Raw genomic sequence first — 17857 nt, forward strand, 5'->3', positions numbered from 1 at the left:
GAGAGAGACAGATACAGAGAGAGAGAGAGAGAGAGAGAGATACAGAGAGAGAAAGAGAGAGACAGATACAGAGAGAGAGAGAGAGAGAGAGAGAGAGAGACAGAGAGAGAGAGGAGAGAGAGAGAGAGAGAGAGAACAGAGAGAGACAGAGAGAGAGAGAGAGATACAGAGAGGAGAGATAGAGAGAGGAGAGAGAGATACAGAGAGAGAGAGGAGAGAGAGAGAGAGAGAGAGAGAACAGAGAGAGACAGAGAGAGAGAGAGAGATATGTCACCATGGTTACAGTGTATTTTGTGGTTGGTGCTGCGGTGATAGATTGTAGATTATCCTGTTACCTTGGTGATGCGTGTGGTGGTGCTGGTTGAGGAGGTCTCTGCAGTGAAGGTCTGGGAGCTCAACAGCACCGCCTCAGGACATTCTGAGTGCAGCCGAGTCTGAAACATTGAACAACAGTTCCACATCATCACTGTGGTTTACTGGTGACCATCTGTGTCATCACAGGTCCTGGGATCCACGCGCACATGGCTCAGAAAAGACAGGATCAGAAAACATTTTAGGTGCTTTCCAGTTGATGAGGTTGCAGAGGAGACCAGCTCAAAGGTAAAAACTGCACTGTGTTTTCTGTCATTCTGCTTCACACTTCACACAAGTGACAAATGCACTTTTTTTTATGTACCACCAAGTCCCAACATAAGTGATCCTAAGGCGTTTCTCGAGGGTAAAAGTCGACCCTCACCAGGATGTCATGGACCATTTCCCTAAGAAGAGCTGCCTTCAAGGAAAACACAGTGAGAGCTACTTATCAGGCAGGACATATCTGTGCCAGTCTTTGCATCTGCTGCCGCTGCTCTCAAACTCATCTGACTGGGCAGGGAAATGGTGGATGGCAATTCTAGGCCAAGATGGACAATACCACCCAATGCTGGAAAAGCACACCCTGAACTTTTTGGGAAACCACAAATGCTTCACGTGTAGTTCAAACAGCACCCCAGGTAGCACAGATCTTTGCAAATAGAACCTGCTACAAAGTGTAGTGCTGCCAAGGCTACTGTTGCGTAAGTGACCTACGACCGACGCTTATTTGAGTGGCATTCACCTTGGAACCCAATATGGCAGACATCAGAGAAACATAAAATTGAGTTCAATGAACCCTTTAACCCTGAAAACAGGGGGTAGATTTGAAATTCTGTTTATATCTTTAACAATATCGGAGATATTATTTTGGATGTTTGCCATCTTGGAATTCAATGTAGCTGACACGGGGGGAAATTTAACATGACTCTACTGGATTTGTCAACCCTGAAAACTGAAGGGAAACCGTTGGAGTACTGCTTCTATCACCAAAGATAAAGTAGATATTACATACTGTAATATGACAGACATGGAGCAAAACTGAATATTATTCAGTTGGGTTCCTTGACCCTAAAACATGAGGTTTTTCCAAAAATCTATATTGCTCTGATGTAAAAATGTATTTAATAAAACATTGAAATTCAATATGGCAGCCACCAGAGGGCGTGGATATTGTTTTCCTTGAACTTCTGATCATATAGAAGCTCTGTACAAAGTCTCACGCTTTCTGCAAAAAATGAAGGATTTGTACTGTTACAGAATAAGGAGAAAATGTTATCACCCCAGGAGCTTCATAGGTGATAGTTGTCCTCATCACCTGCTGAAAGATGACCAAATGAGTGTTTAGACTTAAACTGGATCAGAAACCTGTTGTTCAGCTTCATCCACAGCCAAACAAATAAAACAGATTCAGGAGTTGGAGTTATTCTGTAGATACACTGTTTTATTTTATCATGCATGTTTTGTGTTGTCTGCTCTGGTAGAATGTAGTTCTCTCTGCTCTGATAAAGTGTACTGTACTGATGTGATGGGTGAAGGTTACTTAAGATATGTGACATGAAGTGTTTCTGCAAGTTGTGGTATCTCTGTGTGCACACTAAGCTCTTTTTCAGGATATGTGAAGATGACCCAGGCAGAATGCAGCCGTAAGCGGAGCAGTGAGATAAAGAATAGAGAATTGAATGTTCCAACCACAGTGTGATTATGATACATTAGTCCTTGTGTCAGAAGAAGTGTGATTAATCGATAGATGTCTTAAACACATCTTAATCGAGCCCAAGATTAAAAAGGTTCTGAACGTCCTGAATGTATTGTGCAATCAGCGGTTCTGCGGCAACAGCTCACGCGCTATCACTCCTCCCCTTAGGAGCTGTACCGCCCATGTATGTAGGGAAGTCCTTAATAAAAAGAGCGGGAGCGCAGGCCAGACTTTAGTGTAGCTTTGGTGTCCAGCCTGACTGCACTCCTCGCGAGCTAAAATTGACATTCTGTCTCACTGGTGTTTCTTGACTCTGTTTGTCTTATCAAGGTTTTAAGAATGTTTGGAGGCGAAAATACCCAACATTGACTGGGGGCTCGTCCGGGATCTCAACAACACCGGAGGTGTCCGGCGGAGGTCGTCAAGTCCAGACGAAAATCCTTGGCCAAGGTCCGATCGATTGATCGTGTCTGCAATTGTCGACCGCCGTTGGCATCGTCTGGTTGACGAGATTTTCCCGAAGAAGACAGGCAGGAAGTCGAGTCAGTGAGTATAATTTCTTTGTAAAAGTACTGAATGAGTGGTGATCAGATCACATAAAACAGTTAAACTCCGTAAGCGATGGCGTGGAATCGTCTGTTAATGTAACACAGTTAAACTCCGCGGGGAGGGCGGACTCCTCTACGGTAGCGAGGAACGCACGTAGTTAAATTCCGAAGGAGGGTACGGACTCCTCTGTTTTAATACGTAAAGGAAATACCGGTTAGAAATAAGTGCACAGTGAAAAGGCAGTTAAACCTCGCAAGAATGGTGGACTCCCCTAATGCAGGACATTAGTTAAATTCCACGGGAGGGCGAGCTCCCCTGGCCTAAGAATACGCGTACGGTTATTAAAAGTGTTTCTATGTATTTGTGTAAATAAAATAACTGTGTGTGAGTGTAATAAAGGTGACTGAGTGAGAGTGTGGAGTCACTTCGACTCCCCTCTATGAAAATCTCACAGGAAAGTAAGTAGTAAGTTTTGAGAAGAAGCAAAGGCAAGGCCTTCCCGTGCCCTCCGGGGTGGCGAAAGGGAACGCACTTCTCAGAATAGTTGATTACTACCCTGTGATTGTAACAACACCAGTGGATTAGGACCCTGTAGGGGCAAAACCATCACTGGTCTAAAACGTTCTGAAAACACAAAATGGGAAAATCTAACAGTAAAAATGAGAGACCTAAGTCCCGGGACGATCTAAAAACAAAAGATTGGATATACATGAATAAAATTGATCCAAATTCAACAAAACACTTAGATAAGTGGATAAAAGATCATGGATTTGATAGACGCCTGCAGAAAGAGTCATTAACTAAACTAAAGAACAGTATTGAGAAAAAGTGTGGAACAAGTGAAAAAAAAAAAAAAAAAAAGGAAAAAAAGAAGGTCAAGGTGAAATTGTAGCATGGGAAAGAGAAGTTGAGAAACGAAAGAAGGGCCTTAGAGAAGCAAAGGAAAGACAGAAAGAAACAGTAAATGATAAGAAGGAGCAGGGGAATGTGATGTTTCACAGACAAGAAGATAATGAGACAGGGCCTGCGGCTCCAAAAGTAGAAATGGTAGTAAAATTGGATACTACAAAACACAGTTAGCCAGAAGCTGAAATAAAGGAGAATAAACTCTATCCAGATTTACCACAGGGACAACCCCCATCATATGTAGACCCTACACAACACGTCATGAGAACACGATCCAAAACACCAAAAGATGAAGAAAAACAACCTGGACCATCAGCCCCACCGGCTGATCAGGAACCAGGTGGATCAGGAGTCTATCCAATGATTCATGTGGCAAATCCACATACGTCAGGACCAAGAACTATTCTTGTGTACCGAACTTGGACACAAGCAGACGTTAAGGCAGCTGTGGAAGGTGTAACTCCCCCACGAGAAGATGTAGCCCAGTACATTATTGACGTAACCGCTTTGGTTAAATCCTACAATCTTAGAGGGGATGAAGTTCAACAAGTCATAATGGCAACTGTGACAAAGGATTGGGCTGATGTAACAGGAGATTGGGATCCTGCAGAGGCAGACCACACTCCATTAGCCCATGATAGTCAGGAATTGGAAGATCGATTGGCCGCACTATTGCTGAGAATTAAGCAGAAATACCAGCAGAAGTCAAATTACACAGAAATAAATCGCACAAAACAGAAAGATGATGAACCATTCGAAGACTATCGACATTGAATGGAAAAAGTTTTTAAAGTGCACAGTGGTCTTCTACCACTGAAAAATGATAGCGTGTATGAACAACAATTGACAAATGCACTCCATGCCAACTCCAAGGCACCAGCGCAGGAACGACATTTGTGGTTGAAAAATGGGGCAACCCCAAACCCCAAAGGACTTTATTGTATACATAACAAACCCATCCTACCCAAAAGCTTATTCAAAGCAGCTGCAATTGCGACACATGGGTGTGTCGACAGGGGGGATGGTATATATGGTAGACCAATACTTTACTACCTATGGATTTAATTTATACTCAAAAAATTTTTGTAAAGCCTGTGTTACCTGATTGAAACACAACCCACAGGGAAGTATAAGACCCCGGAGAGGGCAATTCCCAAAACCACAGTATCCTTTTCAAATTGTTCATATGGACTTTATTGAACTAAATCGATGTGGACCTTATCAATACTGTCTAGCATTAATTGATGCCTTTTCAAAATGGGTAGAAATTGTTCCATCACAAAAAGCAGATGCTTTAACAGTAGCAAAAGCACTGTGTAAGACAATTATTCCGTATTATGGAATACCAGAGACATTGTACAGTGATAATGGAACACATTTTGTAAATGAAGTTGTACAAAGAGTAGCAGAACACATGAAAATTAAGTTAAAACATCATTGTGCTTACCACCCACAAAGTGCAGGATTAGTGGAAAGGACAAAGGGCACAATAAAAATAAGATTAAGGAAATGTATAGAAGAGACAAAACGAACCTGGATTGAATGTTTGGACCTAGTAAAATTGTATATGAGAATAACACCAACACCATCAGGTTTAACACCATTTGAGATACTTTATGGACGACCATATCGTCTACCAATTTTGACATGGATACTAAAACAGCAGATGAGGAACAAACATTAGCAGATTTTATGAAAAAGACATTAACACAGAAAGAGATAACTTAAACACATTTACTGCCGAATAATTTTGATCTTCCACAGGACGGCCTTCCAGTAGTCCAGCCAGGAGACTGGGTGTTCATCAGATTAAGAGGAAGAACTGGTCCAGTCCTCGTTGGGAAGGTCCATACCAAGTGCTGTTAACAACACCAACTGCAGTAAAGATAGCGGAGAGATCAACGTGGATACATCTAAGTCATTGTAAGATACAGCGTGTGTTGGCTGCCTCCACAGTGTAAGGGGAAGTCTGGCTACAAAGGGATTCTATTTAATTAGCAATAGATTGTCTCAATGCCAGTGAAGCAGGGAGATCCTTGCACTATTAGGTGAGGTTGGCTAACAACACTGTATCCTAGCAATCATGACTGAACTACAGCAGACCCCGGAGCAGCGTGCTCAGCGCCGCCGCTGCCGGACTGCTGGTAGGGCAGCCGGTTGCGTTGTGATCTTAGTGTGTTTCGTGCTCCTCGGATTCCTGGCCTGGTGGTTGACCCAAGAATTGCAGCTCACTGTGGACCGAGCCAGAGAACAATGCAAGCAACGTCAGAAGAGGTTTATTCATAATGTGAATGAGACAGATGGACACCCTCATATATACCATACTAATATGTGGTACAGATATGTTCATTTATTGGCTATGGAATTACATGTTACTAATTGTTATGTTTGTTCGCAAATGCCTATATCCTCAACACACCCAGCTCTGACGGCTAAACCGTACCCTGCTAGGGTGACAGAATGTCTTATCATACGGATGCATAATCAAACTGTATTTTGGGGGCAGCAGTTCTCAGCAAATCTGACAAGACGTAACACCACTTGCCTCAGTGCAACCACTTATATGATAGGGATTTCAACAGAGGACGTACAAGCGTGCCCAAGTGCTGCTCCATTGACTAGACTGAAGGGAAATGCAAAAATATCATCACGTTAATTGTCATCACAACGGCCATTCCCGATTTGCTTTTACAGGACAGGGAATAAAACTGTAGGTAAAATTAAGAAACGTCTGTGTACCCAAACGTATGTTTTATCAAATAATTTAAGCCTAACCAAAACATAATATGTGGATGGTACTTATCTTCATCACATTGGACGGGGATGTAATTATACAGGCTCCTGTCCACGGGGAACGGATGAAGCATGTGCTTATGTTAGTAAGTTTTTGCTACCACCTGTAAATGGTACTCCGGTGTATGATGACATCTATTGGCTTTGTGGTTCCAGACTGTACATGAGTCTCCCACCAAATTGGGGTGGTGTGTGTGCACCTACCCAGGTGACTGACCATACATATGTGGTAGTGCCAAGGACCTCCACAGCACCAGACGGAGGAGATTGATATACCCAGATGTGTTACCACATGATCACATGTGGGGCTCGGATGTACCAAAGGATCAAAAATTGTGGTCTGTAGGAGATAAAATAGCACATTCATTGTTCCCCTGGATAGGAGTGGAAAAAAAAAAAATTCATTAATGATTGAAACTCTGAATTATCGATTGGGTCTGTTCATGAATGTAACTGAGAAAATAGTAGCAGCTCAAAACACTGAAATAGATGCTTTACGTACCATGGTGATGCAAAATCGCATGGTTTTAGACTTGCTTACTGGTTCACAGGGAGGAGTTTGTGTTCTGCTGAACACAACATGCTGTACTTTCATCCCAGACTCCATTCATTCAGTGGATGTGCAGGACGCATTGGAAGAGCTGAATAAACTTCGTGATGCAATGCATAAAGACACCCTAGCCGTGAACCGGTGGAATCCCTGGTCCTGGTTGACTTCAGGACCATGGTGGCAGTTACTATTGAAAATGGTGACACCATTTATTATAGTCCTAATTCTGATTGGACTTTGCATGTGTTGTGTGATCCCTTATATCAAAACAATGGTTGGCAAAATGGTGTCAAATACATTTGTACAGTGTAATCTGGCTTTCCAACAAACTATGCCAAAATATCAAGCATTGAAACAGTCAGACCTTAGTGGAGAAAACTATAATGACTGTGTTGAGAATTATGATGATATTGAAAAGCTCACAACTCCAGTTCAAGCTTGAACTGTTGACGTGATGAGTTAACACACTCTTAGCCTATGAAGCTTTAGCTGAAAATGTAATAAGACAAGTGGTGTAGTCGAATAATACAGATAAACGGTTCATTTATACCAGTCAGCCGAAGTGGCGTGTGGTGGTGGTGTGGAGATAATAGAATTTTTGACAGATTGCCTAGGAATGTGTCAGGCTACTGTGCTTTAGTGTCCCTACTCCTCCCAGTAAAAGCCATTCCCGTTTTAGCCAAGGACTTGTTGACGCACCTAAAGTCTGTGGTGCCTGAAAATTGCAGCTGAAAATCTGAATAAGAAGTGGTTGCTTAGTAACAATTGTTTACTTTTAGGTGAAGATGTAATACCGTTGGAATGCATGATAAACAGAGGGGAATGTTGGAGTTATTCTGTAGATACACTGTTTTATTTTATCATGCATGTTTTGTGTTGTCTGCTCTGGTAGAATGTAGTTCTCTCTGCTCTGATAAAGTGTACTGTACTGATGTGATGGGTGAAGGTTACTTAAGATATGTGACATGAAGTGTTTCTGCAAGTTGTGGTATCTCTGTGTGCACGCTAAGCTCTTTTTCAGGATATGTGAAGATGACCCAGGCAGAATGCAGCCGTAAGCGGAGCAGTGAGATAAAGAATAGAGAATTGAATGTTCCAACCACAGTGTGATTATGATACATTAGTCCTTGTGTCAGAAGAAGTGTGATTAATCGATAGATGTCTTAAACACATCTTAATCAAGCCCAAGATTAAAAAGGTTCTGAACGTCCTGAATGTACTGTGCAATCAGCGGTTCTGCGGCAACAGCTCACGCGCTATCACTCCTCCCCTTAGGAGCTGTACCACCCATGTATGTAGGGAAGTCCTTAATAAAAAGAGCGGGAGCGCAGGCCAGACTTTAGTGTAGCTTTGGTGTACAGCCTGACTGCACTCCTCGCGAGCTAAAATTGACATTCTGTCTCACTGGTGTTTCTTGACTCTGTTTGTCTTATCAAGGTTTTAAGAATGTTTGGAGGCGAAAATACTCAACAGTTCAGTACATCAGTATTGAAAGATGTTTAATCATCCATCCATCCATCAGGACATCTCTACAGCAGCTGACTGAATCGCACCCTGCAGTCATTGTGAGCTTTGATGTCTAACCTACAGATCAGGATTCTCAGATCACAGTCAAAAGTACTTCAGAACACCAAGAAGACAAATAAAGGAACAAAGGAACTTCATTGTCCATGAGCAATGTGGGGAATGTGCAGGTGTTTCCACATAACTACAGCTGGATATACAGGAAAGTAAGATGGGACACGCTTCTATAGGAGACATTTCACTGGGACAGACTTCACCGGGACAGGTTTTATTTGGAAAGGTTTCACCAGTACAAGTTTTACCAAGACAGGTTTTCTGGGACGGGTTTCACTGGGACAGGTATTACTTTGACAGGTTTCTGTAGGAGAAGTTTCACTGGGACAGGTTTCACTGGAATAGGCTTCACTGGGATGGGTTTCACTGAGACAGGCTTCACTGGGACAAGTTTCAACTGGGGCAGGCTTTACTGGGACAGATTTCATTGGAATAGGCTTCAATGGGACGGGTTTCACTGGGACAGGCTTCACTGGGACATGTTTCAGTGGGACAGGTTTCTGTAGGAGAAGTTTCACTGGGATGGGTTTCACTGGAACAGGTTTCTATAGAAGTTTCACTGTGACAGGCTTCACTGGGCCGGGTTTCACTGGGAAAGGCTACACTGGGACATGTTTCATTAGGGCAGGTTTCACTAGGGCAGGCTTTACAGGGACAGGCTCAGGTTTCACTAGGACAAGTTTCTGTAGGATAAGTTTCACTGGGAAGGGTTTAACTGGGACAGGTTTCTGTAGCAGAAGCTTCACTGGGACAGATTTTATTGGGACAGGCTTCACTGGGACAGGCTACAATTGGACAGGTTTCACTGGGACAGGTTTCACTAGGACAAGTTTCTGTAGCATAAGTTTCACTGGGAAGGGTTTCACTGGGACAGGTTTCTGTAGCAGAAGTTTCACTGCGACAGGTTTCACTGGGACAGGCTACAGTTGGACAGGTTTCACTGGGACAGGTTTTACTTGGACAGGTTTTTGTAGCAGAAGTTTCACTGGGACAGGTTTCATTGGGACAGGCTTCACTGGGACAGGCTACAGTTGGACAGGTTTCACTGGGACAGGTTTTACTTGGACAGGTTTTTGTAGCAGAAGTTTCACTGGGACAGGTTTCACTTAGACGGGTTTCAGTCATAAATGTTACCTCCTGCAGAGATTTGGACTCATCATCCTTGCTGTCTTCGTCCATGGTGTTGTTGGCTGGATCTGAAGTGATGGTTGGGCGGAGAAAAGATGGGGGAGGGGAGTTTTCTCCAAACCTCCAAACTCCATCGCTGTCCTCAGAGCCGTCGGAATTGTTGGAGTCATTGTGGGCGTGGTCATCCTGACATGGTTCCAAGGCAGCGTCCGTCCTTGTGATGGGGCTGTTGTTAGCTTCCATGTTAGTTGGTCTTGGACCTTGGCTAATATCCATGCTATCCTGGTTTGCCTTACTGGCATTGTTAGCCTGTCTGACGACAGGTTCCATGATCTCACCCACAGCCACCTGAGCTAACACACTGGTAGCATCATCGCTAGCTTGGCTATCGCTATCATCGCTAGCCTGGCTAAAAGGCTCCTCATCACTGATATCATCTGTTCCTCCCTCATGACTAGCCATAGCCTGGTTAGCATCCTGTGTGACCTCATCAGCATACGCAATGCACACTCCTGCTGGAGGGGGAGGGGAGTTAATAGGAGGCGGGCCCACCTGGGGCTGGCCTGCCACTGTCTGGTCCTGGTTACGTGAATCCATCAAAAAGACTGTTTCCACTTTCTCTGAGGTCTGAATGGGAAGATAAAGAGGAAAAAGGTCCATGTTAATTCAGGGGGCGGGGCTACAACTATCCAAGTGTTTTATCCACAGATTTATGAGATAAGGTCGAGCTGTCCAACAGGCCTGCCCCTAGTGGATTGTGGCCCCGCCATTTTGAAAGGTTGAAGCGCTGCAGCGGTCTCGCGTTGTCCGTGTTATGCTGCATTTACACATAACGATGACAAGTCACGAATGCCACAAAGTACACATTCTTGGCCGCTGATCATGAATGTGATGATTCAGGCAGAGGCATCAGGTCTCCTTGGGAACTGCTGCAACCTGTTACTATGCGTTACAATTAATGGCACGTGTTGTTGGAGAATTATCAGGAACCATTACGAACGGTCAAGAATAATGTTGCGCACTGTTGTGCGCTGTTCCGCTCTGTTGCATGTAACGCATTGTTACGTTCTGTCACGTTGTGAATGAGGCGAATTGTCTCCACACACACACACACACACACCCGCCCATATTCATCCATCAGCTGCTGAACAATTCAGATCAGTTTGCTCCTCAAAATCCAAACCAGAACAACTTTGTGACTGCATGCTTCGTTGGGCTCTGTGCCCAAGGAGGAGGAGACGGAGAGAGCCAGATGTGTGGCTCCATGCGGATCACTTGTTTTCCCAAACATCAGGAACAGCAGCAGCAGCAGGTGGAACACCTGCAGGAGTGCGCTGATGAGCATTAGAACGAGACTTTTAGCCAACTTGGTGTCACTGTCCTTCTTCTACATACTGCAGCAATAAAACTGAATGCGGCGCAGCAGGGTTTAATTATGTGCACATCAGAGAACAACGCTGACACGCTCTATTACGGATCACCACTAATCAAGAGGGATCAACACGCTCAGTTGCGACCTCCACGACATGAGGTGAAATGAGGGTGGTGTGTGACAATCGTGGAAGATTTTTTGACAGCCAAAAACATGCTCCACGAAAATCATGAATATCACGCACCAACACACACTATTAAGAAACCTGTTCAGATGCGTTAAGTCACGTTAAGAATGTCAGGAATGTTCCAAGAATGATGCAAATATGACATTCGTAACGCGTCCTGCCTATGTGTAAACGCAGCATCAAACGCTCTGCGCTTGTAATCATTGTCGATTTGCTGGCCAACTTCTCTGACGTGATTTACATTTAAGACATGAACACTTGTGCTTAGGTCAATTTAGATACGTACATTTGATTTCTGAAGTCAGATTTATTATAACTGTGGATCCTCTCTCCTTATCAGGCTGTGAATGGAGCATAAAGTGGAGCTCCTGTCAATAGCAAACTCGTGTCAACTCTGGCTGATTCCTCTTTTTTTCTCTCTCTGTGCTTAGTACAGATCTGATGTGTACCCACTACAGATCCACTGTCGAGTTAGTACAGATCTGATGTGTACCCACTACAGATCCACTGTCAAGTTAGTACAGATCTGATGTGTACCCACTACAGATCCACTGTCTAGTTAGTACAGATCTGATGAGTACCCACTACAGATCCACTGTCTAGTTAGTACAGATCTGATGTGTACCCACTACAGATCCACTGTCGAGTTAGTACAGATCTGATGAGTACCCACTACAGATCCACTGTCTAGTTAGTACAGATCTGATGAGTACCCACTACAGATCCACTGTCTAGTTAGTACAGATCTGATGTGTACCCACTACAGATCCACTGTCAAGTTAGTACAGATCAGATGAGTATCCACTACAGATCCACTGTCGAGTTAGTACAGATCTGATGAGTACCCACTACAGATCCACTGTCTAGTTAGTACAGATCAGATGAGTACCCACTACAGATCCACTGTCTAGTTAGTACAGATCTGATGAGTACCCACTACAGATCCACTGTCTAGTTAGTACAGATCTGATGAGTACCCACTACAGATCCACTGTCTAGTTAGTACAGATCTGATGTGTACCCACTACAGATCCACTGTCAAGTTAGTACAGATCAGATGAGTATCCACTACAGATCCACTGTCGAGTTAGTACAGATCTGATGAGTACCCACTACAGATCCACTGTCTAGTTAGTACAGATCTGATGTGTACCCACTACAGATCCACTGTCAAGTTAGTACAGATCTGATGAGTACCCACTACAGATCCACTGTCGAGTTAGTACAGATCTGATGAGTACCCACTACAGATCCACTGTCTAGTTAGTACAGATCAGATGAGTACCCACTACAGATCCACTGTCGAGTTAGTACAGATCTGATGTGTACCCACTACAGATCCACTGTCTAGTTAGTACAAATCTGATGAGTACCCACTACAGATCCACTGTCGAGTTAGTACAGATCTGATGAGTACCCACTACAGATCCACTGTCTAGTTAGTACAGATCTGATGAGTACCCACTATAGATCCACTGTCGAGTTAGTACAGGAACAGCCGAGGTGACAGCTATCAATTCAATTTCAATCAATCAATTTTTTTTTTTATATAGCGCCAAATCACAACAAACAGTTGCCCCAAGGCGCTTTATATTGTAAGGCAAGGCCATACAATAATTATGTAAAACCCCAACGGTCAAAACGACCCCCTGTGAGCAAGCACTTGGCTACAGTGGGAAGGAAAAACTCCCTTTTAACAGGAAGAAACCTCCAGCAGAACCAGGCTCAGGGAGGGGCAGTCTTCTGCTGGGACTGGTTGGGGCTGAGGGAGAGAACCAGGAAAAAGACATGCTGTGGAGGGGAGCAGAGATCGATCACTAATGATTAAATGCAGAGTGGTGCATACAGAGCAAAAAGAGAAAGAAACAGTGCATCATGGGAACCCCCCAGCAGTCTACGTCTATAGCAGCATAACTAAGGGATGGTTCAGGGTTAGGTTTGATCACCCTAACAGGGGAGAGACCGCTTCAACTGTGCTGCTGTCAATGAGACAGGGACGCCGGAGCGCAGCCGCTTATGCAGTCGAATTCCGCATCGCGGCTGCGAGGTCCGGATGGAATAACGCTGCGCTCCGCGCCGCCTTCGTAAACGGACTGTCATCGGTCCTGAAGGAGCACCTGGTGGCCAAGGATGTACCGCGGGAATTAGATGGGCTTATCGATCTTGTTATACGGTTAGACAATCGGTTGGAAGAACGCCGTCGGGAACGAGACGAAGGGCGTGGCCGGGCGCGCGCCGTCCCTCTTCCTTCCGGGTCCGAAAAAGGTCCGCTCTTCCCACGCTCCCTGGCCTCTACGTCCCGTGTGGCGACAGCTCCCCCTGCTGACGAAGCTATGGACACGAGCAGGGCCACATTCAGACCACCGAATAGACAGAGGAGGCTTCCCCGCGGGGCGTGTTTTGTTTGTGTCTCATTTGAGCACCAATTGAGTAATTGCCCCGAACGGTTAAACACCAACGCCTGCCCCTAGAAACTGGGCTTAGGGTGGGCCAAGAAATTCACGTGGGACACACACACATTTCCACACGGCTCCCAGTTACAATCCTTAGCGGGGATTTAACCCTTCAGGCCCCAGCACTGGTAGACACAGGGTCAGAAGGGAATCTGCTAGACAGCAGATGGGCCAGGGAGGTAGGGCTCCCTCTGGTGGCGCTTCCTTTGCCATTGCAGGTGCGAGCACTAGATGGCACCCTACTCCCTTTAATCACAAATCACACACAGGACACTACCAGTAACTCTGGTAGTGTCAGGGAATCATAGGGAGGAGATTGAGTTTTTTGTGACTCCCTCTACCTCCCGTGTGATTCTGGGGTTCCCCTGGATGCTAAAACACAATCCCCGGATTGATTGGCCGTCCGGGGTGGTGGTACAGTGGAGCGAGACCTGCCATCGGGTGTGTTTGGGATCCTCGGTTCCTCACGGTTCCCAGGCTAAGGAGCAGGTCAAAGCTCCCCCCAATCTGCCGGTTGAGTACCACGATCTTGCTGACGTTTTTAGCAAGGATCGGGCACTCACTCTTCCCCCGCACCGTCCGTACGATTGTGCCATCGATTTGTTGCCAGGCGTGGAGTTCCCGTCCAGCAGGCTGTACAACCTCTCCCGACCTGAGCTCGAATCGATGGAGACCTACATCCGGGACTCCTTAGCTGCCGGGCTGATCCGTGACTCCACCTCCCCGATGGGAGCAGGTTTCTTTTTTGTGGGCAAAAAAGATGGCGGTCTTCGTCCATGCATTGATTACCGGGGGCTGAATGAGATCACGGTTCGCAACCGATACCCGTTGCCTTTGTTGGATTCGGTGTTCACCCCCCTGCATGGAGCCAAACTCTTCACAAAGCTGGATCTTAGGAACGCATACCACCTAGTTCGGGTCCGGAAGGGAGACGAATGGAAGACGGCATTCAACACCCCGTTAGGTCATTTTGAGTACCTGGTCATGCCGTTCGACCTCACAAACGCCCCCGCGACGTTCCAAGCTTTGGTTAATGACGTCTTGCGGGACTTCCTGCACCGATTCGTCTTCGTATATCTGAACGATATACTCATCTTTTCTCCGGATCCTGAGACCCATGTACGGCATGTACGTCAGGTCCTGCAGCGGTTGTTGGAGAACCGGCTGTTTGTGAAGGGCGAGAAGTGTGAGTTTCACCGCACCTCTTTGTCCTTCCTGGGGTTTATCATCTCCTCCAACTCCGTCGCTCCGGATTCCGGCCAAGGTCGCAGCGGTGAGAGACTGGCCCCAACCTACGAGCCGTAGGAAGCTGCAACAGTTCCTTGGCTTTGCAAATTTTTACAGGAGGTTCATTAAGGGGTATAGTCAGGTAGTTAGCCCCCTAACAGCCTTGACCTCACCAAAAGTTCCCTTCACCTGGTCGGATCGGTGCGATGCCGCGTTCAGGGAGTTGAAACAGCGCTTCTCGACTGCACCTGTCTTGGTGCAGCCCGATCCTAGTCGCCAGTTTGTGGTTGAGGTGGACGCCTCTGACTCAGGGATAGGAGCCGTGCTATCCCAGAGCGGAGAGACCGATAAGGTTCTTCACCCGTGTGCCTATTTCTCCCGCAGGTTGACCCCAGCAGAGCGGAACTATGATGTGGGCAATTGAGAGCTCCTTGCGGTGAAAGAGGCTCTTGAGGAGTGGAGACACCTGCTGGAGGGAGCGTCAATGCCTTTCACGGTTTTTACTGACCACCAGAACCTGGAGTATATCAGGACCGCCAAGCGACTGAACCCCAGGCAAGCCCGCTGGTGACTGTTTTTCGGACGTTTTGACTTCCGGATCACTTACCGCCCCGGGACCAAAAACCAGAGGTCGGATACCCTGTCCCGGGTGCACGAACATGAAGTCAAGACCGAGCTGTCGGATCCACCGGAACCCATCTTACCGGAGTCCACTATCGTGGCTACCCTTACCTGGGACGTGGAGAAGACCGTCCGGGAGGCCCTGGCACGGAGCCCGGATCCCGGAACAGGACTGAGAAACAGACTGTACGTCCCACCAGAAGCCAGAGCTGCCGTCCTGGACTTCTGTCACGGGTCCAAGCTCTCCTGCCACCCAGGGGTGCGTAGGACCGTGGCAGTGGTCCGGCAGCGCTTCTGGTGGGCGTCTCTGGAGGCTGACGTCCAGGCTTATATCCAGGCCAGCACCACCTGCGCCAGGGGCAAGGCGGACCACCAGAAGGCACAGGGACTCCTGCAGCCACTTCCTGTGCCTCATCGCCCCTGGTCCCACATCGGTCTGGATTTTGTCACGGGCCTCCCGCCATCCCGGGGGCACACCACCATCCTCACGATAGTGGACCGGTTCTCCAAGGCGGCCCACTTCGTGGCCCTCCCGAAGCTCCCATCGGCCCAGGAGACGGCGGATCTCCTGGTCCACCATGTCGTCCGGCTGCATGGGATACCTACAGACATTGTTTCGGATCGCGGTCCCCAGTTCTCCTCGCAGGTGTGGAGGAGTTTCTGCCGGGAACTGGGGGCCACCGTGAGCCTCTCGTCTGGGAATCACCCTCAGACTAACGGACAGGCCGAACGGGCCAATCGAGAGTTGGAGCAGGCCCTGCGTTGTACAACATCCGCACACCCGACGGCTTGGAGTGAACACCTGGCCTGGATCGAGTACGCGCATAACAGCCAAGTGTCCTCTGCCACCGGCCTCTCCCCGTTTGAGGTGTGTCTTGGGTACCAACCCCCTTTGTTTCTTGTGGTGGAGGAAGAGGTCGGTGTGCCCTTGGTCCAGGCCCACCTGCGGAGATGCCGTCGGGTGTGGCGCACCGCCCGTTCGGCCTTGTTGAGGGCCCGGACGAGGGCAAAAGCCCATGCAGACCGTCGACGGTCCCCGGCCCCCGCATACCAGCCCGGGCAGGAGGTATGGCTATCCACCAAGGACATACCTCTCCAAGTGGCTTCCCCGAAGTTGAAAGACCGTTACATAGGGCCGTTCCGCATCCTCAAGGTCCTCAGTCCCACCGCAGTGAGGCTCCAACTCCCGGCCTCACTGCGGATCCATCCAGTCTTTCACGTCTCCAGGTTGAAACCACATCACACCTCACCCCTCTGTGCACCCGGTCCAGCGCCGCCTCCTGCCCATATTATCGACGGTGAGCCGGCTTGGACAGTACGCCGGCTCTTGGACGTCCGTCGAATGGGCCGGGGCTTTCAGTATTTGGTGGACTGGGAAGGGTATGGACCCGAAGAACGCTCCTGGGTGAAGAGGAGCTTCATCCTGGACCTGGCCCTCCTGGCCGATTTTTACCGACGCCACCCGGACAAGCCTGGTCAGGCGCCAGGAGGCGCCCGTTGAGGGGGGGGTCCTGTTGTGTGGGCCGCCAGAAGAGGAGGTACTGCTGGCCCACCACCAGAGGGCGCCCTGCCTGAAGTGCGGGCTTCAGGCACGAGAGGGCGCTGCCGCCTACAGGAACAGCCGAGGTGACAGCTGTCACTCATCAACTACGACAGCTGTCACCGATCATCTGCATCTCATCTGGGATAAAAGCAGTATGACACCTCCACCACATCGCCGAGATATCGACTTCTGCGAGAGGTAACATTCTCAGCCTTAATCTGTGCCGTACTGCACTGTGTGTTTCTGATCTTTGTACAGGAGGTTTCAGTCGTTTGTGTCAGCGGGAAGCTGAGCTGGTCGGTAACGACAGGGTGACGGCTCGCACCCTTCACGATCAGTGAGACAAGTGACTGTTCAGGTTCTGTAAAAGACTGTGTTCATATTTTCGGAGGTGGAGGTGGAATTCCCACCATTATTGTTATGGGGTGTACACACACCCACACTTGACTGTTTTTGTTCTCCGCCAGCAGTACCAGATCCGACACGCTGAGACGGTGGCCACCTGGGGACTTCGGGACTTGGCGGCTCCAGTATCCCCCGGGTTCGGTGGCGGTGGAAATCATGTGGTTCCGGTTCGTCTCCAGACGGGCGTCTCCTATCGTCGAGCCTGCCCACACGACACCTTCATTAATTGACTTGTATTCATTCTGTAATCTGCTGTGTGTGGTTGTGACATTCACAACAGTAAAGTGTTCTAATTTAACTCTCTCTATTGTCCGTTCATTTACGCCCCCTGTTGTGGGTCTGTGTCACTACACTTTCCCAACAGGGAGGTGCCAATCCATGAATAATTTTATAGACTAGTAGCAGAACCTTAAAATCTGATCTCACTGGGACAGGAAGCCAGTGAAGCAATGCCAAAATGGGTGTAATGTGGTTGTACTTTCTGCTTTGTGTCAA

General features: G+C 47.5%; 1 protein-coding gene across 1 annotated transcript in view; it reads right to left on the bottom strand.

Moving 5' to 3' along the window:
- Positions 1-335: 335 nt before the first annotated feature.
- Positions 336-17857, bottom strand: part of LOC117506230 (band 4.1-like protein 2) — a gene marked incomplete at its 3' end in the record, with an annotated part of 30553 nt that continues 13031 nt past the window's right edge. The window contains exons 4-6 of the mRNA XM_034165724.1: positions 10107-10181; positions 1634-1669; positions 336-434 (exon numbers count right to left, since the gene is read on the bottom strand). Coding sequence (XP_034021615.1) covers positions 336-434; positions 1634-1669; positions 10107-10181 — 210 coding nt within the window. The remainder of the gene's footprint in view (positions 435-1633; positions 1670-10106; positions 10182-17857) is intronic.

The sequence above is a fragment of the Thalassophryne amazonica genome, unplaced genomic scaffold (assembly GCF_902500255.1).
Source record: "Thalassophryne amazonica unplaced genomic scaffold, fThaAma1.1, whole genome shotgun sequence".
Classification (NCBI taxonomy): domain Eukaryota; kingdom Metazoa; phylum Chordata; class Actinopteri; order Batrachoidiformes; family Batrachoididae; genus Thalassophryne; species Thalassophryne amazonica.